Here is a 23,458-nt window from a genome sequence, read left to right on the forward strand (position 1 = left end):
CCTGTAAGCCAGAAAAAATTAAAAAGACTCGAGAAAAAAATTTAATCTCGATGCGTTCCTCGGGGCGTCAGAGTTTCGATCCAATCAACCTAAAATGAGAGGCACCTAATTTTACACGAATTGAAATCTATGAGGGAGAATTAAAAAAAATAAAATAAAATAAAAGTTCTTCGCAGGTGCAAAGAATGTATAGTAAGAATCTGCAGAAGGAAGAGGAAGCCGCCGCCTCGGAAGAGCATATAAACCTCGAAAGATGCAATGGCGCATCCTTTTTATAGCCTTCAGATACGCCCGCCAAAACAAAACTTCGGAAACTTTTGTTTCAAAATTTCCAGTCAAAAAGNNNGGGGGGGGACGATGCTGTCGATCAAGCCAAGTATCTGTACACATTAGGATTTTCCGTATCTCTTTCCAAGTACTCTCTCACGATGAGATCCTCGATCCGCTTCTTTATCGCCGTCAAGTCCGGCTATAAAATGTAAACACAATATAAGATTTCTTTCTTAGTAAAAAGATAATCTTAAAAACGCATCGAACTAAACCGAACTATGGACCATTTTGAATCAGCTATCTAATTTTCAAAATTTTGATTTCACTACCTAACCTTTCAATTTATTTAATTTGAGCAAGTCAATAGTGCTTTGATTTCAAAATTTAAGCTAATTAAGTACTACAGTAAATTTATCGTCATGCGAAAATTGCATGAAGTGTACTAACTAAATCTGTAAAGATGGACAACGCATTCAAACTGTTAAGTCAAAGTGTCGTTGACTGACTCAAATCAAACACATTGAAAAATTGGGTAATAAAATCAAAATTTTGAAAGGTTGGGTAGCCAATTCAAAATGGTTCCATAGTTCAGGTAAGTCCTCTTCGTTTGTCCCAGAGTAAAACTATATATTTCTATCCATGAAATATAGTCACCACATTATACAAAAAAATTACGGAAAGTACATAAACTAACCATTGTTAGCAAATTCAATCTCAAAACTCGCAATGTTTGAAATAGAACCTATCATAAATTTTGGTTTTTAATATAGTGTTATAAACGGAATTCGTGACTTTAATATTCTCTCAAAACAATTCCTCCTATGGCCTACTTATTGGTGTTTTGAGTTTGACTTTTTTTTAACTTTAATATGTGATGATATAATAATTCGCCATTCATGGACAACGACACAATGATTTGCTATTTGATCTCATAGTATAGATAGTATTAGCCACTATGATCCTCATCTTTACAGCATTGCCCTTATATACTACCAGCCAGACCAAGTGAACAACAACACAAATGACAAGAAAACCTAAATGGGAAAAATGTGAAAAGATTCCCAATACTTTAAGCACTTAGGAAAACAAAATGCTTGAACTTTCAATTATGCCCATCCCCTCGAGAAGTTACCAACTGACCAGCCATTCTGATCGCATGTCTTGCACATAATTTTGTACAACTTCAAAAACAAAAAACAAAAAAAACTATTATTTTCTGTTCTACTTACGATGATTAAGCCTCCGGTTCGAAAAATAGAGTGAATATATCTTCAATTTTTAGTTTTTTATGCGTTAGAATAAAAGAAATACTAGTTAAAGCTTTACGTTAAAAGAGAGTGAATATATCTTCAATTTTTATGTTTTAAAGCTTTACAACATTATATGCAATGCTAGTAAAAGGGCCTCGCGCGATGCGGCGGGAAGAAAATAGAACAGTAAATTATTATAACTATTAATATTTTTTTTTCTATTATACATTAATATTTTTAAATATTATTTATCTCACTATTGAATAATTAAAAATTAAAAAATAAATTAAAGAATGACATTAAAATATATTTTTTTCTAAAAATATTTAAACCTAATAAGTAAAACGAATAAATCAATTTAAAATAAAATAAAAGGTCATTACAGTAGTAAAAAAGATAAATAATATTTTTTTTATTATCACCGAGGTATAATTTATAAAAAAATAAAATAGAAAAATTAATTAGAATGAAAGTACTATCTTTGGTATTCTTGACGGCAACGTCTTCATTGTGCCCTCATTAACTTTTATCGTCACACATACAACTAATAAAGTATTTGATTCCTAAATTTTAAATTAGTGAAGAAATCAGTAGATAATTATCAGAAGCATAAAAAATAAAACTAATCAAAAGGCATTCGAAATCAAAATAGATATTTTTTACACTGTAAAATAATTCAACTATCAAATATTATATTATTATTATTATATAAATTAATTTATAAAAAATTGTTTGGGGAGTAAAGTGAAAAATATGCAAAGTTGATAGATTAGGGACCAAAAAAAAAAGGAGTGAAAAGATTAGGACATAATATTTTTGAAAATTGATGTGGATCTCACTGAATAAATTAGTGTATGAGAGAGTGAAAGAGAGTGTGAGAAAATATTAAAAAAAAAAAAGTGGGACCCACAAGGCCCCCCAAACCCGGGGAGGCCTTGTATGGGTTCCCAAATAATAAGTATGAAATAATAAGTATATAAACTAGCAACTAAAATGGCTACGCAATGAATAACTTCCATATAAGAGAGGGGCATATGGAACTATTTGGTAAAGTTTTAGGGGGTCTAATTGCCAAAATTAAAAGTTCAGATGTAGCAAAGGTGCTATATTTTCCCAATTTAAATTTTAAAATATGAGATAATTCCTATAATTAGATTACACCTTTCCAGCAGCTAAAGCTAATCCTAGCAACTCCATTGGGACGCTGCCAGAATGTTCGCCTTCACTTAAGTTCCTAATAATTAGGATATATTCTTATAACTAACCGTGGATAGAGAGATGGTTTAACCATTATTAGCAAAGTTGAGGATTCCAGAATTCTACCAGTTTAACTGAAGTGCAGCATCCAGCAAAGTAAAATTCTCTCGTAGGAGAAGTAACACGCGAACATGATCATGCAAAAACTAGGAGAAAGACAAGTACCTTGAACATGCGACTAAGCTGTTCGACGCACTCTGTAACCAGCTGTTGATGACTTAAAGCTTTACGGCTCTTCATGATACGCACAATTGCGGCGTCAATGTAAAATCTTCTATCTCTGTGGACATCTTCAACTACCTTTTTCTTCTCTTCAACTGGCGGAAGAGGTATCTGCGGCTCAAACAAAACGTATGAAAATTATGAGCAAAAAAACAAAGCACATCAACAGATGGATGGTGTTCCTGTAATTTCTCTAAGTCTAGCGTAAATCAATATTTTTTCCAGTCAATCACACTACTTGGGTTCACTTTTTCTGTTTCTACATTTTTTAGGACTATTTTTCTAGGGTTGCTTGCATATATACTACCTGAAAACATATGAGCTCTCCCAAATATGCCTGCATGAGTTAGTGTTTAAGTACAAATTCCTGAAACTCTAGGTTATTTGTCTGCATGCCTTGGCAGGGAAACCTATGCAAAAAAAACTTTGCTAAAAACCCCGATTTTTGCATAGATAGGATACCCCTGATGGGGAACATGCACAAATAACTCCACACATTTGCAGGAGTATGAATGCAAAAAAAGAGAAAAAGAAAAAAAAAAAAAAGACTGAAATATCCCCGATGGAAGCTGCGGCATCCGAGCCAGGACATTTGGGTCCCATGCATGGATACTCTAAGTCCAAATTTGCATAAACAGAAAGCATCAGGCATTTGTTCAAAATCTTGAGAAGGGAGGATTTTAATGCAAATTGGCACCTTCCTAGAGAGGTTTGTACCTTGATTCTTCTCATCTTGTCGGTGAACTTCAAATTGAACCCGAAAACATCAGTTGGAGAGATGGTTTTGGTATCCGGCTCTTTCACGAGAATCTTGTATTTCGCACAGGAAAGGGAATGAAGCAATCTCACTACATCTTCTTCCGACAAGTTAAGTTGTGCTACAATATCTGAATAACTCAATCTATCTGAGGAATTGAATAACAGAAGAAGAGCGGCCTATCAAACAAGAAGAAAAATGTCACTATAAAATTCAGCAGGAAACCTTTTTTTTTTCCCACTATTTGTCATAATGAAAAGTGTTCAATTATATTAAAGGGAAAAAAGAAATTGAAAACCTGATAGGTTGTGACGATCAGCTCCACAGTTTTGGACTCAAACATACCAACGATGTTGCAAGTGCCTAACGAAAATATCCATGAAAGCTTCCTACATTTGGTTTTTGTTGTGTAAAACTCCTTGAAAACCCCAACGCATTTAAGCTGACAAGATTAAATTCAAATGGTTTAGCTTAAACAATTCCCTTAAATGGCCTAGTTTGACAATACGCAAATCAACAGTCATCCTTTAGGGTTTGATAGAAGATTAAAAAAGGATGAGACAAAGAATGGAATAAATTACCATCTCAGCAGGAAGGTTGAGATCAAAAGATTTGTAACTTGGCCAGAACCCAGTTGTCAAGGTGATCACCGTGAAATCTAAACCCAGCTTCACATTAGGGTTAGATTGTAAATATTCCTCAAAGCTTGCTTGCTTTTCTCTCGCAAGTGTAAGATCAGAAAGCATTCCCTCCATTTTTGAGGTGAATTGTCCTCCGCACTGCTGCTTCAACTTTGTGAGAATACTCCTCTCATGATCATCATTAGCACTTCTGTCAAAAAGCAACCTCTTAGCGAGCTTTTTCCTGCAAATTAAGTTTAGAAAAACAGATTGATAAGCCTGTAAGAGGGATATTACTAGAATACGGTCTAGTAAGTTTTATGAAAGGTAAAAAGTAACCTATAAAATTCAGCAAAGAGGTCCGTGTCGTGGAAAAAAGCAAGCAACTTTACGACCTGAAGGTTTTGCAATTCAGATCAGTGTCCATAGAGCTGCATAAGATAGTGCAGGGGGCGGAGTGAAGTAAAGAGAACAAGATTAACCTTCTCAAGAATCTCTTCAATAGCTTCATCACTTAGTTTCTCGCTTCCACCCTTCTTTAGTACATTATCACAAAAGTTAGCCAGCAACTCAGCACTTGAACTACCTGCAATGTTCTTGTTGCAGAAAGCCTCAAAGGCATCTCTGAGCGCCTAAGATAGGATAGAAAAATGTTAAATACCAAAAGGGAGACCATAATTCTTTTTCCTCAAAATTTGAAAAAACAAAAGTACTAACCTTATGGAAAAGGGAGTGACTCTGGAAGCAATTATTCACGTACACCAAGTATTTGTCGTGAAGCTCAATAACTTTTCCAACAAAAATCTAAGATTCAAGAATTAATTGGTTAGAAAAAACAGTGCTAGCATCTAAATCAATCGTTCGAAAGGAAAATGTTTAAGACCAACCTGTTCGCTAAAACCAACGACATCCTTTTTATCTGCCTGCAAGCATCATCACAATTAGCAAAATTTTATAATCTACAAAAAGAGCAGATAAAGGCTCACAACAAATACTATCAGGCAAATCAACGAATAGCTTGCGGATATTGTCTATTTCTGATACATCCATAAACATCTTCATGAGTTCAACACATATACTCCTATAAATCAAAAGTTCTCAACAACCATTAACTTAAACTACAACATGTACTGATCTCAGAGCTTGTCAATCTTGCTTCTTATCTTTAATTCTTTGTCCTGAGAAAACTAATCCACCTTTTTGAGTATCTAAACTTTATCAATAGCAAAGCTCTTATAATATTTATAATATTTAAAGCTCATAGTAACAGAGGAGATGAAGTTGCTACAAATTTGCAGCATGTATTTCCAGGCATTCCAAAAAAGTGCCAGCAGCATGAACTATAAGCTTTTTTCAAGTGTCATATATAACAACTGTATTTCATTTCTAACATAAGAGCATCTAGTAAAATATTTTTAAGGAAAAAAAAAAAGCTAAATGCTACACGGGTGGCAAAATGCCTCACCTGCTTATTCTTAGCTGCATTCTCTGCTTGCATGACCACAGCGGTACCTTCGGCAATGATATGCTGCATTAGAGCGATCATTTTAGACATATGAGAACAAGCAAAACGAAAGAAGCACAATGCACAAAGTACAAAAAGTCAAAGTTCAAACCTGCTTGAAAATGTGCAAAATTAGACCTAACGGATAAGTCATCCTATTAAAGAGCCTATACATTCTTGAAAGATCATCCACCTAACGTAAAGAACAAGATGCATTACTATCAATCTCCATTACCATATGCTTCTCAAAAAATCAAAAAAAAAAAAAAAAGAAAGAAAGAAAGAAAGAAAGAAAGGAAGGAAGAAGGAAAGAACAAAAGAAAACAGATAGAAGAGGTTTTCCCCTCTGTTTAACCATATCATGTCGAAACAATTCACGGCAACCACCATTTTCCCTCTCCAAAAGCTGACTAGCATATACAGTTAGTAACTGCTCTTCCACTTCCTGCCAACATCGCAATAGAAATCAATAACAAAAGATAAAGAAAGCCACCAGTTAGTAAGATGCAAGAGGTTCACTCTTGAGTAGGGTATAAGAACCATTAATCTCTATTCAGGAGCAAAATTATCCCAGTGCTAGTCACGTGACCTAACATAAAAACAAGAACACAAATATTACCTTGTACACCTTCACTTTGCTACTAGGACGCAAGTAACGGGCAGCTCTATCCATTTCCCTCTTTAAGCACTCCTCGGCCTACAAGAAACAACAAAATATACATGAAATTTCTTTACTACTCATAAAAGAAAAAAAAAACAAATATTTATTGAACTTCAAGGAAATACAGTTCGCATGTAATCTGAGAATGACTTCTCCCAAAACCAATCTGAACCCTTTCGAGAATAATATCCACAAGTACGCGTAAGAAAGAAATCTTCAAAATCATCTTTATAGCAGTCCATATCTGACAGTCCAATTTCAACAAAGATATCCAAGATATTCTTCACCAAAGCTCTATCAATCTGCTCGCCGTCACGTTCTTGATTGATCTGTTCCAAAGAGTATGCTTAGCTTTAGCAACGCTACGATGTTAGTAACTAATACAATCAAACATTTGGGAAAGATATCCCACGTACCAAAGAGATCACAATATCTTTTACTTCGCATTTGACCTCTCTATGAGCCTGTAATAACAAGAGGAAGGGGAATATATATATATATATATAGATAGATAGATAGATAGATAGATAGATAGAAAATAAGAAAAGCACATAGGATACGGTCACAAAAATATAGGGCTAAATCGCAATAACCACCTCCTGCACTTTCCCCTCTCTGTCAATTACCTCATTTTTTGAGTTTCAATCCTGCGCTTTACTCTCATGTAAAGTAGTTCAAAACATTTGGGATAACTATTAAATTTGGAATACCTCCTTTTAAATTTCTTCAGTTTCAATCCTGCGCTTTTCTCTCATGTAAAGTAGTTTGAAACATTTGGATAACCATTAAATCCGGATATAAAACTCAACTGTTATTAACATAAAACATTAGTTATATATTTGAGATATTTCAAAGTTTGTAATCTAAATGATAGATATAAAGCAGTCAAAGAGATCTCTCTACTAGCTTTACATAACTTGTATTGGACAAATGCTTTCAATTTATAAGATCATTTCCTAGTAAGTAAAACGAACACCATTAGCTGAGTCAACAAGTTTGCATCAAAATTGAATAATAATCCCAAATCTTTAGACCTACTAGAACGGAGGAAAAATGCAAGATTAGAACTAAAGTAATTGAAAATATAGGGTAACAAATGGGAGAGGGGTGGAAGTTCACAAGTGGTTATCGCAATCTAGCGAAATTAAGGGAAAAAGAGGAGTCAGACAATTCACATACCAGATTGCGAAAACATATTATACCAATAGTAGTAAGACTCGAAGCTGATTGCTTTTGAGAGCGGTAACGTTCAACATAGTGGAAAAAATGTGAAAGCCATTGGACCATAAGTTTATAATTTGACCATTGTTTTACTAGCTCCTTCAACAAGAATTCATCGTACTTCTCTCTCAGCAAAGGCAAGAGCTGGGACATAAAAATTGCAGAACTTTGTTCATCAGACCAAGAAGGAAGTCCTGCTATAAGTTATTTAAAAGCGATAAATGAAAAGTAGATAAATGTTAAGAACCATTCTTTGTGATGAGCTGAGGATATCAGCAAATAACACGTTTTTAAGGGAATTTTACATAGAATTGAAAGAGCTTAGGAGCTAAAATGAAAAAAGCCCAATAAGGTACTGATTTATCATAATGGGTAATGATATTACCAGAGAAAAAATTACTAGTGATGGATAAATTCACTGAATATTGTCGTATCGATCAATGTCAGAGTAATAATCCTCACCGTTGAAGTGATGTAGTCTTCAAGCGACGCTTTATACTTGTCATGCAGTTCATTCACGTAGTTATAAGGATGAGACTGTGTGCTCAAGGTGAAGATAGTTCTGATCCAAAATAACACCACCAAAACAATAAATTACCATGCAAAAACCAAAAAAAAAAAAGATCTTCAAAAAATAATAATAATAAGAAACAAGGAAAAAGAGGAATAAGATAGAAAACCCTACGTGTAGATTCTAACATATGTCTCGGAATTAAGGGGGGTTTCATCTCGCCCTTCCAAGGTGCTCTTAACCTTTGTGATCCCTTTCTCTATGACGCCCCATCCCTCCTCCAAATCTATTTGTGCCTTACCCATCTCAATCCTATGCAAATGCAATTGAAGCACAATTAGCTAAAGAAATTACGCGAGGCTTAAAACCCCAAACCCTAAATTCTCAATCAAAGCAGATTAAACTAAGGGGAAAAAAATTGAAAAACAAAAAAGAAAATACCACAAAAGTTGTCATGCCCAAGACCTGATTTTTCGAATCCAACACATGATGACAAGCCACAAAAATACCACAAAAACTAAGGGCATATTCTTCTCTAAGCATGGGAAGCCTAATACCAAAAATTTTCATCACATATATTATTATAGTAATTTATAAAGCACACATAAAATTTCAACCACAAGAAAAACTAATCACTTAAAGCAGAAAAATGTTCTCCGAAACTAAATCCAATACGTCCCAAAGCAAATTAAATTGTCGAAATACTTCGATAACAAAATAACCGAAGTCCTCGTGTCCTCTAACTAACGCCGCATCCTCTCCCGTGGACATTCCTATTGGCCACTCCTATTGACATTCCCTACCGACAACCATCAAATAACTCTTTTTGAATGAATGCTCAACAAGATTTATAACTGCCAATCTATAATGCGCTAGAATGAAATTGAAATAGAAGCAAGAAACAAAGTTACGAATATCGCCATCCCTATGGTTTTCCAAAAGCTCACATATAACTATTGAATATCCAAAAGTGTCTTATTCATATTCTTATATGTTATTGGCCATACTAGTTTCCATTTCCAAGGCTCCTACCCCAGAACAAATTCCTTCACAAAATTATTTCGGCATATGCTCATACACTTTGCAGAGGTCGCCGAGGCAGACATAATTTGGCTTCCAATCGTAGAAGCATTATAGTGCATATTTCAGTATCATAATTCCTAAATTGACAATCATAATTTTCAGTTTTAGCTTGACATGACCCAAAGTGTCACAAAAGCAAAGATAATATTTGCAGAAAAATCACATATTCATAGTATTCTCAGATATGAAACAAAGGCCCTGGAAAATAGCATGTGATATATGAGACCAAAAAATAGAAAAAAAAAAACATAAAATTATGATTCGTGTAATTCATGCAAAAAAAGGTAATATTTTTCCTTATCCATAAGTCTCAAGTCATTAAGTAAGGGTCTCCTTGCCTCTTAAAATTTAGAAAAATCCTAAAAGTGCTCATTTACTAGTCCTCGCCTATCCCAGCACCTAAATCGAGACTATCATCCTATTATTACATATTGTGAATGATTTTTCCTTCCTGATATTTTTGTTTGTCAAATTTTAGCTATTAATACGACTCTAATTTAGATAAATAGAACCGATTAGTCCTGTTCTAACTTTTAAGATGAATTTGTGAACAGCTGAATCATCGCATTTCGAGCTACAACGAAAAGATTATAACCATATTACAAATTAAGTCCATGGGATAAATCTAGCCCATCTCTCATGTGAACTCCACAATTAGGCCTAAATTGGGCCCATAGCAATCTCTGGACAGAAAAAAGAATATTCCACAAAGCTTTGGATTGAGTTCTCAACCACATGAAATTATTGCCTGCACCGGGAGCACAAGTAAAGCTCATATACCATGTTTTAAAATTAAAAGGGTAAATTACACTTTTGGTCCTCAACTATGAGGCGCGTGACACTTTCCAACCCAAACTTTAATTTATTGCAATTTCTGGCTCGAACTTTCTGAATTGTTACAATCAAGTCCCACAACCCAATTTGATTAGCTAAATATTGACAAAGTTGATGTAGAATTGTATGTAGCATCTTAATTATTATTGCAGCATCCATCACAACGCTTCCACGTCACTTCTACATCAACAATTTGTCAAAATTATTTAGTCAAATTAAGTAGTTTGTGGGACCTCGCAGTTTGACGACCAAAAGTGCAATTAGCCCAAATTAAAACCTAACATAACACACAAGATATATTATATTCCATTCAAAAGGCCGAAATATAAAAAGCCGCAAATCAAATAATAGTTCTTTCTCTGCCTAGAAGGTTTTCCAAATCTTTTATCTTCTTTATACATACATAGGGTCTTTAGATGGTGCAAATCGCATCTCTAAGCTTGGATTTTGATTTTGAGACGACGATCATAAAGAATTCGGCAGATACACCGGGTGCAGGATAATAATTTCTCCTTCACCACACAAATACAAAAAAAAAAAAAAAGGAATTTGGGCCCCATGAAAGGCCCAACGTAGTTATGGGCTCCATTCCACTTCTTCTTCTTCCTTGAAACCCTAACCCTAACCCTAACCCTGGCTCCCAACCCCAACCACAACCACCGGCGCCACCACCGCCGCCACCATCAACCTTCGAAAGGCTCGGCCACCCATGGCGAGCCAAAAAGGCTCCAGGGAGGGGGCGCGGGGTGAGGATTCGGGCAACAAAAAACGAAGGCGAAGAGGAAACCGAATACGAGAAAGAAGAAGAGATTGATGGAAACCCTAAACCCTAAAAAACCCTAACCCTAATTCTCACCTTTGATCTTCCCTTTGTCGCTTCCTAGATCGCGTCGCCATGATCATCTAAGCCCTAATTCCACGATCGCGTCGCCAATAAATTATAAAAAAGAAAAAAACAAAAACAAGCGTATCGATCCCTCTCTTATATTATAATTATTATAATTATAATCATAGTAGTATAAGTAAATAAATATATATATATATAGGGCTAATTTGGATTAGAACTCTAATTCTTGTTTTTTGGCTTAAATTAAATGTAAGTTAAAACTATATTTTAAATAGTTTAATTTACTTTTATAAGTTAAAACTATATTTTAAATAGTTTAAATTACTTTATCTATTAAAAAATCGCTGGTTTTTTAGCACCCCAACCTTTTATTTTCTCACAATTATGTCGGTAATTTTTTTTATTTATTTATTTCATTTATGTTCGTACAGTGGAAAAATAACGTGAATTCTAATTAAAATAAATAATTAAATTTAGATACTTAATTATAAATATTAGAAAAATTAGAGATCGAAATAAAAAATTGGACCAAGGGTGGGAAATAATGGTGTAATAATTAAAATTAATTAATCCTCTAAATTTTATAACCTTTTTTAAATATGAGTCCTAGCAGGACAAATTAAGAAAATCCTAACCTATCTTGCAAGTGATGAGCCCAAAATCAATTTAAAATCAAATTTAGAATTTTCTAAAAATTTTAGATTAATTTTCAAATTTTTTTTAAAAAAAATTTAAAAGATATTAATGAATTTTAAATTAATTTTCGTAATTAAAAAAATGAAAAAAATTCAAAAGTAGTACGACTCTAAGAAAAGATTTCTATAAACTTGTTTTTGTAATTTTTTTTTTAAATAGCTAATAATAGAAGAAAGATAAGGAAAAAATAAATGAAAGAAAAAAGATGAGGAAGGAGAGGGTAAAACCTTTTAGAAAGAAGATTTTTTTCAACGCACACGACAAGAGAAAGGAAAGGAAGAAGATACCACGACCGCAGTCAAATTATAAACATCAAACTAATTTTCATAACACGTCTCCAAATTACAAATTATAGACTATATTTATAACCTTCCAAACGTAATTCTAATCTAATTCAAATTCCAAAATTTTAGGGATATTTTCCTAATTCGAGTATATCTAAAATTATCTAAACCATATTCCTAATTTTTAGAGATTTATTCTATATGTGTAATACACTGAGGCCCTGTTTGGATGCATAGTTTAAAAACTCCATGGAATTTTTATTCTATGGTTTCGGTCTAAATGAAATATAGAATCCTGTAACTACAAAAAAATTCCACAGCTTCATTTTTAAGCTGTTTGGATACAGATCATACAATTTCACAGTATTTATAACAATTAAATTTCTAAAATTTTAAAATTCAAAATTCAAAATTTGAAATTTAAAATTCAAAATTCAAAATTTAAAAATAAAATTTTAAAAATTAAAATTCAAAATTCAAAATATAAAATTAAAATATAAAATATAAAATTAAAAAATTAAATTAGATTTTATGTTTTAAATTTGGAATTTGAAATTTAAAATTTGAAATTTGAAACTTTAAATTTTAAAATTTAAAGTATACAATATTTAAACTTTAAAATTTGAAATTTAAAAAATATATAATTAAAATTTTAAATTTAATAATTTATAAATTTACATATTTATAAATTTAAAATTTTAAATTTAAGTTTAAATTTAAATTTTGAAGATTGAAAATTAAAAATTAAAAATAAAATTAAAATTTGAAATTTGAAATTTGAAATTTGAACTTTTTGAAATTTGAAATTTGAAAGTTGAAATTTGAAATTTAAACTTTTTGAAATTTGAAATTTGAAATTTGAAGTTTGAAATTTGAAATTTGAACTTTTTGAAATTTGAAATTTGAAATTTGAAATTTGAAAGTTGAAATTTGAAAGTTGAAATTTGAAATTTGAAATTTGAACTTTTTGAAATTTGAAATTTGAAATTTAAAATCAAAATTAAAATTGAATTTTAAAATTTTAAACTTTGAAATTTAAAATTTTATGTTAAAATTTAAAATTTAGAAATTGATATATCTTTGGGAACCCAAAATGGTGGAATTTTTTTTCTTTGGTTAAAGTGGATTGTAAGTTTACTCCATTTTTTGGAGTATAGTATAACTATACTCCAAAAATTACGTTATTTTTTTTTCTTCCAAACGCTTCATATGATTATTTTCCTACCGGCGTACCATAGTTTAACTATACTACGTTTTTAGAGGTATCCAAACGGGGTCTGAGTTGTGGCAAATTGCGAAGTGAGTATTAGAATAGTAATTGGAACTCTTCTACAACTTTTGAAGGATTGTCAAGAGGTTTCCACAAGTTACTGGGACAAACAGAGAGCTAGAAGTGGAAAAGTGCATTGCAAATGTACTTTTCAAATGTAGTATTTGGAATCGGGTTGATTATGAAGTTTGATGAGTGGAATGGGTTATGGGAACTAACCCACATCTTTTAAAGAGTGGTAGAAAGGTTTTTGACTAGTTAAAAGAGTGATTGAATCGCCGAAAGATCGAAAGTGCATTGGAAATTCGAATTGCAGAAATTTGCATCGTGTACCGGTACAATCATTATTGTGTACCGGTACACAGCACAGCAGTAGCTGCGGGTTGAGGCTATTTTGGTCTTTTCACTGTCTAAGCCTGTTCTTATCCACCCAACTCGACTCCTCAGCTCATTCTCATCCTGTTTGAGGCTGGGGACAGGGTAAAAGGCTCCTCTCTTCTCTCTCTCTAGGTTTCCTCTCTCTCTAAATAGAAATCAAGGATTTGGGCTTGATTTCATTTCCCTTTTGAGAGTTTTTGAATTAGGAGGTGTAGATCAGCTGTGGATGTATGGAAAGGAGAGATCGGAGAAGGTTTCTTAGTTCTAATTCAGTTGAAAGCTGAATTACAGCTTTAGGAGGTATATAATCCAACTTTTTTTGCAAAGTTCAAGTGTTAATAATGGAATTAAGTTGTTCCCTTTTCTTTTGATGCTAGCTGATTTGGAGGAAGTTAAAGACAGCTAAAGAGGAGTTATACCGTTATAATATTTCTACTCAAACCCAGGGGAAAGCTGGATTGAAACTTTGGGAATGTAATTAGCTAACTATTTGCCTTATGTTGAGGTTATATTAGGTGTAATAAGCTAGTGATGCTGATTTTATGTTTATGCGTTCAGCAGCTTGGATAACCACTTTGAGCTGAATAATATGCTTTGGTGAACTGGTTCTGAGTATATTTCAACCTAAGGAAAGTACAATTCCAAGTTAAGAATCTATGCAAGTTAAATTTCAGCCTATACTACATAGTTAAACAAGTGTAGTGATGTTGTTTTTGGTAATAGTTCGCAGCAGGGTTGCGACAAATCGTCGGGTTGTTTTCGGTTGACATTTGGGAGTTTTCGAAGGTTAATTTGGAGTACTAACCTGAACCAAAACAAAGGCTTAAGATATAGCCTTGTACAAGGTGAGAATTTTGCCGAAATTGGATGTTTTGTTACTAGTTTCAATGCAGTGTTATTTGTTAATTCGCAACAGGATTGAGACCTAATTGAGATGAATTTCAGGACCCATGTGGGCTGATTTGAGTTGAGTATTGGAGACCTTTGCTTAAAGTGAAGAGTAGACTTAACTTCCCTTTAAATCCAAGAAGCTTGAATACTTGGATCGCTTATCAGTGTGAACTCGACAACAGTCGTTGACTATTGGTGGGTTTGGCCTCCCCGAAATGGGTAAATTCTTTCTAAGTCTCTTCAACTTTATTAAGGAGAACCATTGCATGTTTATGAACAGTTTGCTATGTTTTGAATGGATGAGACTTGTATAACCTATATAGTATATCGGGTAAAGGAAAACCTCTATGTAGTAGAGGCGAGCTATGAAATTGCTTTGCAGATGGGAATTACTGGCTTAGTAGCAGGTATTACATGTTATTAATATACTTGTGTAGGCAAGTTAGAGAAAACATTACTGACTAGCGCATTGAAATTGAGTTATGAAAAGGGATATTCGATCCGGTTGGATAATCATGTGGATGAGGTAGCATGACATGATATCTCGAGTTAAATTATGCAATACTGGGTTATAGACATGATAATAGAGTTAGTCATATATTCTGTATAATAAGAGTACTTATATCTTTATGTGAAAAATCATGCGAGGAATATCACCAATGCTGTTTTGCATACTTGTATTACGTTTCATGTAAAGGGAACTAGTATGAACTTCGTGCTTGGTTATAATCTAGTTAAGTAATTGGAACCGGCGTTGTGATATAACATGATTGTTATACTATTGAAGATGTTCTAGTAAATAACTAGAATTGAACTTAATAACATATTAATGACATACTTGGGTAATCAAGTAAGGATCACTGCATGTTACCTGTATGCTCCAAATAGTGGGGGAATATGTTAAACTATAGGATATGTGCCATGAGTCATTGGACATAACCTTAAAAACCACTTTCCTTATGTATAGGGAGTAGTGAGAGAACTCTATGTGAGTATATGTGGGTATAGCCATTATGATGTAAGTATATACTTGTTAAGTTATACTAGCTATTGGGAAAAACTATGACAACAAGTAGTTGATAGTGACATGTGACTTGAGCACTACAGTGTCGACCTTGTGTCGAGTTAAGATTTCATGTCAGGGACATGATGCCGTTGTGATACTTGTGCTATGGATTACAGCTTGTATGCCATTACGCTCTTTCGCACACGCTTGTGGGGGTCGCGCCCCCCAAGCCCAGCACTCCGGAGTAGCTTAGCGACAGATTGCTCACTTATGTACAAAGTGAGCGCCGAAGTGGATTGCCGTGGGAAGTGTATACTACCACGGGGCCATTAGGCATGGCGCGGCTATGACTTCACCTTGTGTAAGTCTATTGTGAATTAGGTTATGATGAGTTATTTTAACCTTAGATGGACATAGTAGTAAGGTTACTTTATGTCATTGGTCGAGTAACTTAGGGATGAATAAGGTAACAGGTTAATATCTAGATCTATTAGTAGCGTAATGACAGTATGTTACACTCTGGATAGTGTAGGATGTAACTACAGGATATCATCAGTTAATTCTATAGTAATGAAATATTTGCTTACAGTCTAGCATATGGCTAGTTAAATTGTCAATTAACATGAATGATAGAAATTATCATGATGAACTAGTATTCATAACTTGTTGACACTTAGATATATATATATATATATATACACATTTTGAGCAAATATCATGTTTAATGTATTTCAGTACCTAATGCATTTACTTGCTTATTCATCTATCTTTATAGCATATCTATGTTAGCCTGGTGGTGCGTTTACTGAGGTCAGTAATTGCCCACTGGGAACTATTGTTTAATAGTTCTCACGCCCTCTTTGTTGTTGATTTTACAGAGCCTTCCACTGCGGGAAAGGCTAGGGTTCCTGGCGAGGGGTCAACGGCTAGCTAGAGCTTTCTCGATGATAAATAGATGAACCTCTACCAATTAATTGTGATGTAGTTCAGTGTTGTATACTGAGAGTATGTAGAATGTATTTTGTTTTCTTTACATTGTAATAAGGTTTTGGGTTGTATAAGTTTTAAACTTTTAGTTGTGCTCTGATTACTTAGTTAAGTTATGATCTTTTTGCTAAATTGTTCATTCTCTTTGTAGACGTCTGGTGTACACTGTGATTGTTTGATGTACACGGCAGGTCTGTGCGCGTCACTATGAGCTTCCGCTGAAGTCCAGGGCGTGACAATATGATAAATCCTAAAAATCTTTACAAAAACGACTAAAACAAATTAACACGTAAAATAATTTCAAAAATTAGAAAAAAGTTAAAACCTAAATAAATCAATCCTATCCGCACCCGATTCTGCATCATTCGCTTCCGCTGCGCAGGATCTCGTTCTCGAGATACCTGTTGAAGCTCAAAGATATTTGGATATGGCCCAAGAATTCCATCACCTGCAGCGAAGTCAACTCAACGTAGAAGCAAGTTTTTGCCCGTCTTCTTCAACTTCACAATATTAGTTAATTTACAAGGCATGAATTTCAATTTTGATCCGGCACAGTCAAATAAATAAGTATTTTCATATCCATCGTGCTTCACTTTGTGATCATACATCCATAGCCTTCCAACTAGTATATGTGCAACTTCCATAGGTAGAACATCGCACGATATTTGTTGAATTAACTTACCAATTGAATATACCACTAGGCATTGCCCAATGACTTTCAAATTTTGGTTATTCACCCATGCTAACTTGTAAGGCTCAGGATGCAGTGTGGTCTTCAATTTCATTTTGTCAACGGCTTGTTCAGAAATAATGTTGGCACAACTTCCCGAGTCTATACTCATTGAACAAACTTGTCCATTACAAAGAACTCGAGTTTGAAAGATGGTATGGCGTTTCCACTCCTTATCGTCTTCTATCGCATAGGTTGAGAGCATCAGTCTAAAAATTCCGCAATGTTCAAGCTCTTCATCATATTTGGGCTCGGGCACTTCAATATCATCATCATCATATGGTACGACGCATAAATTTTCAAAATCATCATGTGCTTGAGCCATTGCTAAGTTGCATTGTGGACATTGGTGAGCATAGTGCCCGGCCTTGTTCCACTTGAAACACATGCCTTCTTTTTTCTTTGATGCCTCAAAGGTTGATGCCTTAGGGGATGCCTGGGGAGTGGATATTGGTTGCTTCATCTTTTCGGACGCGGTGTAGTAGCGCTCAGATCTTCACTCAGGATTGTGTAGAAAGTTAGGCCGCGTCGGTGAAACATGCGCATTTTGCTCCTCCACAATCTGGTGTGCAACTTGAACTACATCAGCAAGGGAGAGGAATCGACTAGAGGCTAACTTTTCAGCAATATTGGAATGCAGGCCCCGTCAATACATGGTAATCAACAAATCCTCACTCCATGGAAATTCTGATCATGCTGCCATATTGTAGAAGCATGAAGAGTACTCCTCGACTGTCATGCTACCTTGAGTCAACTTGGTAAACTGGTATTGAACGCGCGGCCTATAATCAATTGGAACGAATTGACGTGTCATAGCTCTTTTCATATCCTCCCACGTACGAGCAGCCATATAAGGATATTGATGTTCTCGTGTCCACCAGATACGTGCTGTACCACGAAGTTTTGATTCTCCAATCATAATTTTTTGATCTTCCGCAGGCTGGTACCAACGAAATATGCCTTTAGGCTGTAAATCCAGTCTAAAAATATTTCGGGGTCCATGTCACCATGAAACTCCTCCACATGAAACTTGATACCTCTTTCATTTTCTGTAGCTTTGCTATGAGATGTAGTGGTTTGAGTTTGCGACGGGGTATTTTGAAAAGATTGAGGAATAATAGGAAGTAAGGGCGAAACAGAAGTTGCGGATGTTAGAGAGGAGCCCGCGGGCGGTGAAGATTTAGAATGAATGAGGTTTTCAAGGAGCTGTTTGATTTTCGCTAATTGTTGGTTAGTTGATTGCAAATTAGTTTCTAACTTTTCAAAACGAGTGTTGGTAGAAATTTTAAATTCTTTTTGAAAATTAATTTATTGATCAACTTTGTTCTGATACCAAAACTGATGCAATACAAATTAAGAAAATCCGAATCTATCTTGCAAGTGATAAGCTCAAAATCAATTTAAAACAAAATTTAGAATTTTCTAAAAATTTTAGATTAATTTTCAGATGTTTTTTTAAAAAATTTTTAAAAGATTTTAATGAATTTTAAATTAATTTTTGTAATTAAAAAAAGAAAAAAAATTCAAAAGTAGTACGACTCTAAGAAAAGATTTCAATAAACTTTTTTTGTATTTTTTTAAATAGCAAATAATAGAAGAAAGATAAGAAAGAAATAGATGAAAGAGAAAAGATGAGAAAGGAGAGGATAGAACTTTTTAGAAAGAAGAATTTGTCGGTGCACACGGCAACAGAGAGGAAAGGAAGAAAATACCACGACCGCAATCAAATCATAAATATCAAATAACTCGTCTTCAAATTACAAATTATAGGCTATATTACTTCAAATTACAAATTATAGGCTATATTTATAACCTTCCCAACGTAATCTTAATCTAATTCAAATCCCAAGATTTTAGGAATATTTTCCTAATTCGAGTATATCTAAAAAAATCTAAATCATATCCCTAATTTTTAGAGATTTATTCCATATGATAAATCCTAAAAATCTTTATAAAAACGACTAAAACAAATTAACAAGTAAAATAATTTTGAAAATTAGAAAAAAGTTAAAACCTAAACGAATCAATCATATCCGCGATTCTACATCAATTTATCTTTTTTTTTGCATGATAGAAGTCCCTTATCTATCCTCGTTTTGCATAAGGGTCCCTCTAGAAAAGATTGGAACAAATTAGTTTAAAATTTTAAAATAAAACATGATCTATAACACGCAAAGTATGTAATGAGCGCTATATACGTATGTAAAATTTTTGCACATTAGAATCGAAACTTAGAATTATACTTATGGAAAATTCCCACCCATTGAGTACAAAAATAAAAAGAATAGTAAGCATTTAATTTTTTTTAAAAAAAAAGGCAAACTTTTATTCACCCCGACAATAGTTTAACATATTTTCACTATCACGTTCCGCTATCGCCAATTTGGTCGATCCGGGCCCGTATACAGACGCCGAACGGCCAGCACCTCCCATGTCCGCCCAAGGCTCGACAACAAGAAGTACATGTATAAAGAAATAAACAATTCTCATGATAACATTTCAATATACATGGCTTGCACGAGGGCAAGCAACCAGAACGAGTGAAAGTAACTAACTAAACATGCATTCACTGTATTTTTGAAAACTTTAAACCAAGATGTAAAGTTGAATAACTACACCATTTAGTTATTTACTTGCTCATTTATACATTCATTTACAGGTTTCTTTAACATCAATATATACAACATGAAACCAAAATGGGTATACAACTAGCCTCTGGAGTCCACTAGCTAAGATGCCGGGCTCTTGCCGCGATTCTCGACCGCTCCACTCGCGCTAGGATCTACATAGTTAGTGGTATGAGAACTACTAAAAGTTTCCAGTGGGTTCGGCCGCCAACCTCGCCGACTCACCCACTAGGTCTATTTAGGCATATGTAGGCAAGAAAAAGAGTAGATAGTAACCAGCTATAACATGACACTACTACAATGCATGTACAAAGCTGAAAGAAATAGTATATAACATATGAAATTTATGCATGCATGCTACTGTTAAACATTACCCAATCAAACTGGTTAATCATTTGGTTAACAATAACTCACCACAAAATCCCTAGTATCGGGAAGAATTTCGCTACAACCCGACGGGACTGTCTACTGGGGAGAATTCCGCTACCAACCTAGTTGGTGACAACTCCGAAGTTCGTCGCCCAAGGAGAAACTACCTTACCTCGAGCATTAGACTGATGTGAGTATGATATGATCCTCATTTGGAGGGTCCAATGAATGACAATGCCACACTTTAACTCTAACTAGCTTTTTATGCTAGTTTTGCAATTCCAATCTCGATACTAACCAATTCTCTAGTCATGATGTCACCAGATTCACTATTGTCATAGTCCACAGTAAGTTCACACATTCCTAGGGTTCTATGTCCATATTCTACTGTTTACATGTTCGTTACATTGACATGAATTCAATTGTTCAGTTATTAACTGCATAATGACAATTTTCCTATAATGCATGAATATGATACAATTCGTATATAGATATGCTCAACAAGGCGACATAGACATAAAGAGAGATTCAAAGATTTCGGATAGCACCACCCACCTCGTAGGGATGCCGAAGACTAAAACCAACGTCCCGGATTGTATAAACAACTAGCTCTCGCGGCTCGATGCAAATAAGCTAGAACGAAGCATTTCTTAATTAGCGCGCCGTAGGTCCGTCGGAATACTAATTTAAGCTTCCGAGCACGTCAAACATTCCTTCATTGAGGAATAAAAGGGATTAAACTTAAGTCATATTCACATCTTTATAAACTTTGCATTTCACACCAATTCATATATATATAGTGTCACTATACACATACATATAGTTTTTCCATTAAGTATCTTGGCAGCCCTACACTTTAGCACCCAAGAACATACCATTAACTCTCATTAGGGACAAGTAACGATCAACTTTAACCAGGGTTTAGTGTGATCTTATCTCAGATTTTATCCCCCAACACTAATCATAAAAGTATATATATATATATATATATATATATACATAGTGCTAGTTCTATATGGTTCATAGCACTTGGAAGCTTTAGCATCTTAAAAATCCCCCGTTCACTAATTCTTTACAGCAAAGAACATCTCTCAAACTAGGTTTAGGATTGATCTATTTCAGATTTTCATCCCCAACCATCCTTCATATGTGTATATATATATATATATCTACATATAGCATAAAGCTAATTTTATAGGATTCAGCTTTGCCCGCATCCCTTTAGAAGTTAACTTACTCATAATTCAACCTCTTTAAACAGGGATTAACATCATTCTGGTTCAAATATTAAAGCTACTTTAATCCAAATTTCCTCTCTACTAATCATTCATATGTAAATGCATACCTACATACATAACATAACTAGTAAGGTTTATAATGCAGTTTTTGAGTTTCCACTAGCTTAAGCACCAATAGCACTCTAAATTAGCTTCTCTCTGCCACAATTAACTGAACCCTAATCATAACATAATCATATTTACCTCAATTTGATGCTGAATCAAGTTGCTCTCGGCTCCAACAGCAAGAAATTTGCTTTGAAACTCTACTCCACCAAGTTGCTCCTCACAGCTCACGACAATTTTAGCATAAGTAAATTCATTGCTCACTACTCTTTTAGGGCAACTAATATCACTCAAACCAGAATTAGACCTCATCCCTACCTGAATTTGAAGATCCACCAAGCTGCACTCAACTCAATCTCCTCTCCCCAGCTCGGCACACCAAGGAATTCCATTGATGCATCAACTCCACCAAACCTTTTCTTCTCACAGCCACCAACTATACTAACACAAGTTTTAATCCTCTAGACTCTTTTCTTAGGGCAGCAACACTTAATTTCAGCCGAGAAATAAGTTATTTATCTCAAGTTCTATGCCTTGTTAGCTGGGTTTTCCTGCTGTTCGGCAACTCCTATCAACCCTCAAAGCACCAAATCTACCACACCAATTTCTCCAAGCTTCAACCAGCCTAGAGAGAGAAATAGGAGGAAAGAGATGAGGAAAAGAAAGAGAGATAATGATCCTGGTACGTAGGCAGGTCAAGTGTAATTAACCTGGGGCTAAATGATAAGGATGAAAAACTGCACTTTAACCCTTCAAAAGGCCAAAAGTGCATTGCAGCCCTGCAGTTTACAGTTTAGTCCCTGCAGGTTTACAAAACAGTCCCTGCACTAAACAGCAGCCGGCAGCAGCAGTTGCAGCCCTTTTTGCGCATCGGGTTCACTCCGAGTCCATCTAAATACTTCCAAAACATGCTAAACACTACGCCCAAGCTACTAATTAAGCTCGGGAATAAACCAATTTCATTTTTTTACATTATCTTGATCAATTTGATCAAGATTAGCAATGTAATTGGAAACTCGACATATTACATTCACTTTGTCATCTTTTAGTTCAAGAAATTGTACTTAACTTTTCATAATTTAGCGTGTGCTCAGTTTGGCCACTTTATGATTTAAAAAATTATATTTTACTACCCTCTAGTTTTATTTTTATTTTGTTATAAAGATCTATCATTCAACAGAGCATCATTCTGTAATTTTTAATCAATTTTACTTTGCAATCTCATTTGAAATATTAAATAGTTAAGTGCAACTATTAAACCATAGAAAGGTAAAGTAAAATTGTGCTAACCCGCAAGAGGGGAGGTTAAAAATTAGACTTCAAAAACTCAAATTTAAAAAAATGCAAAGGCCTTAAAACAAAAAACAAAAACTTCAACAAAATTATATGCGAGCATGGACGGCGGATGCGACATCTCAAATTGGGGGCTATAAATCAAAACAAAATATTGATAGGGACAATCTCCAGTATGAGACTTTTTCGTCCACCATTCATCGTACGAACAACACGAATCTCAAAGTTACATGAACGGTGGATGTGGCATCTCAAGTCGGAGACCGTCCCACCAAATCTATATTTGGGATCTCGTAGAACAAAGGGCACAGTAGGGGGTGTTTGGAAATGGAGAGTCCGAGGGCGAGAAACTTGCGAGTTTCGCGAAGTCGACTTCGCCCTCTGCCCCGCCGAAGTCGAAAGACTGGTCTTCATATAATTGCGAGCAAAAGTTCAGATAATTTCACAACTTCGGTGCCAAAATAAATACCGACACAAAATGACATTTTCAGAGTCACAAGTTCAATCTCCTCCAACAAGGGTTAGTGAATATTTACTGTGTCTGAAT

The 23,458-nt window shown here is 34.4% G+C and overlaps 1 protein-coding gene and 2 long non-coding RNA genes across 8 annotated transcripts; 1 reads left to right on the forward strand and 2 right to left on the reverse strand.

The window, feature by feature from the left end:
* On the reverse strand, nt 347–11,163 carry LOC109719738 (cullin-1-like). 2 transcript variants are annotated; one of them, XM_020246537.1, is made up of 19 exons: nt 11,047–11,163; nt 8,448–8,585; nt 8,225–8,324; nt 7,721–7,906; nt 6,958–7,005; nt 6,667–6,870; nt 6,500–6,577; nt 6,236–6,325; nt 5,993–6,073; nt 5,842–5,904; nt 5,264–5,299; nt 5,094–5,180; nt 4,859–5,008; nt 4,716–4,771; nt 4,338–4,620; nt 4,055–4,198; nt 3,717–3,935; nt 2,943–3,110; nt 347–469 (listed from the first exon to the last, which is right to left on the reverse strand). In XM_020246537.1, exons 1-19 carry the CDS (start codon nt 11,091–11,093, stop codon nt 368–370), a joined length of 2,280 nt encoding a protein of 759 aa, XP_020102126.1. In that variant the 5' UTR covers nt 11,094–11,163; the 3' UTR covers nt 347–367. The 2 variants fall into 2 exon arrangements, with proteins under 2 accessions (XP_020102126.1, XP_020102127.1); XM_020246538.1 differs by lacking the exon at nt 11,047–11,163 and adding an exon at nt 8,715–9,155.
* On the forward strand, nt 13,730–16,665 carry LOC109719794. Of its 5 annotated transcripts, none has more exons than XR_002218778.1 (6): nt 13,730–13,965; nt 14,043–14,139; nt 14,224–14,310; nt 14,389–14,510; nt 14,611–14,775; nt 16,441–16,665. It is a non-coding gene; the product is annotated as an uncharacterized LOC109719794 (long non-coding RNA). The 5 variants fall into 5 exon arrangements; XR_002218780.1 differs by having other exon boundaries at nt 14,396–14,510; XR_002218779.1 differs by having other exon boundaries at nt 14,227–14,310.
* Nucleotides 19,821–21,849, reverse strand: LOC109719106. Its single transcript, XR_002218604.1, has 3 exons — nt 21,757–21,849; nt 20,831–20,988; nt 19,821–20,061 (listed from the first exon to the last, which is right to left on the reverse strand). It is a non-coding gene; the product is annotated as an uncharacterized LOC109719106 (long non-coding RNA).

The sequence above is a fragment of the Ananas comosus genome, linkage group 13 (genome assembly GCF_001540865.1).
Source record: "Ananas comosus cultivar F153 linkage group 13, ASM154086v1, whole genome shotgun sequence".
Lineage (NCBI taxonomy): Eukaryota > Viridiplantae > Streptophyta > Magnoliopsida > Poales > Bromeliaceae > Ananas > Ananas comosus.

What these genes read in the sequence shown, in the direction of transcription:
- LOC109719738 (XM_020246537.1), bottom strand. Translation starts at nt 11,093, where the DNA reads ATGATCATGGCGACGCGATCTAGGAAGCGACAAAGGGAAGATCAAAG. An exon ending in ATGCAGCTAAGAATAAGCAG is followed by an intron (nt 5,300 to 5,841) that starts GTGAGGCATTTT and finishes TGATGCTTGCAG; the next exon opens with GCAGATAAAAAGGATGTCGT. An exon ending in ACAAGATGAGAAGAATCAAG is followed by an intron (nt 3,111 to 3,716) that starts GTACAAACCTCT and finishes TTTGAGCCGCAG; the next exon opens with ATACCTCTTCCGCCAGTTGA.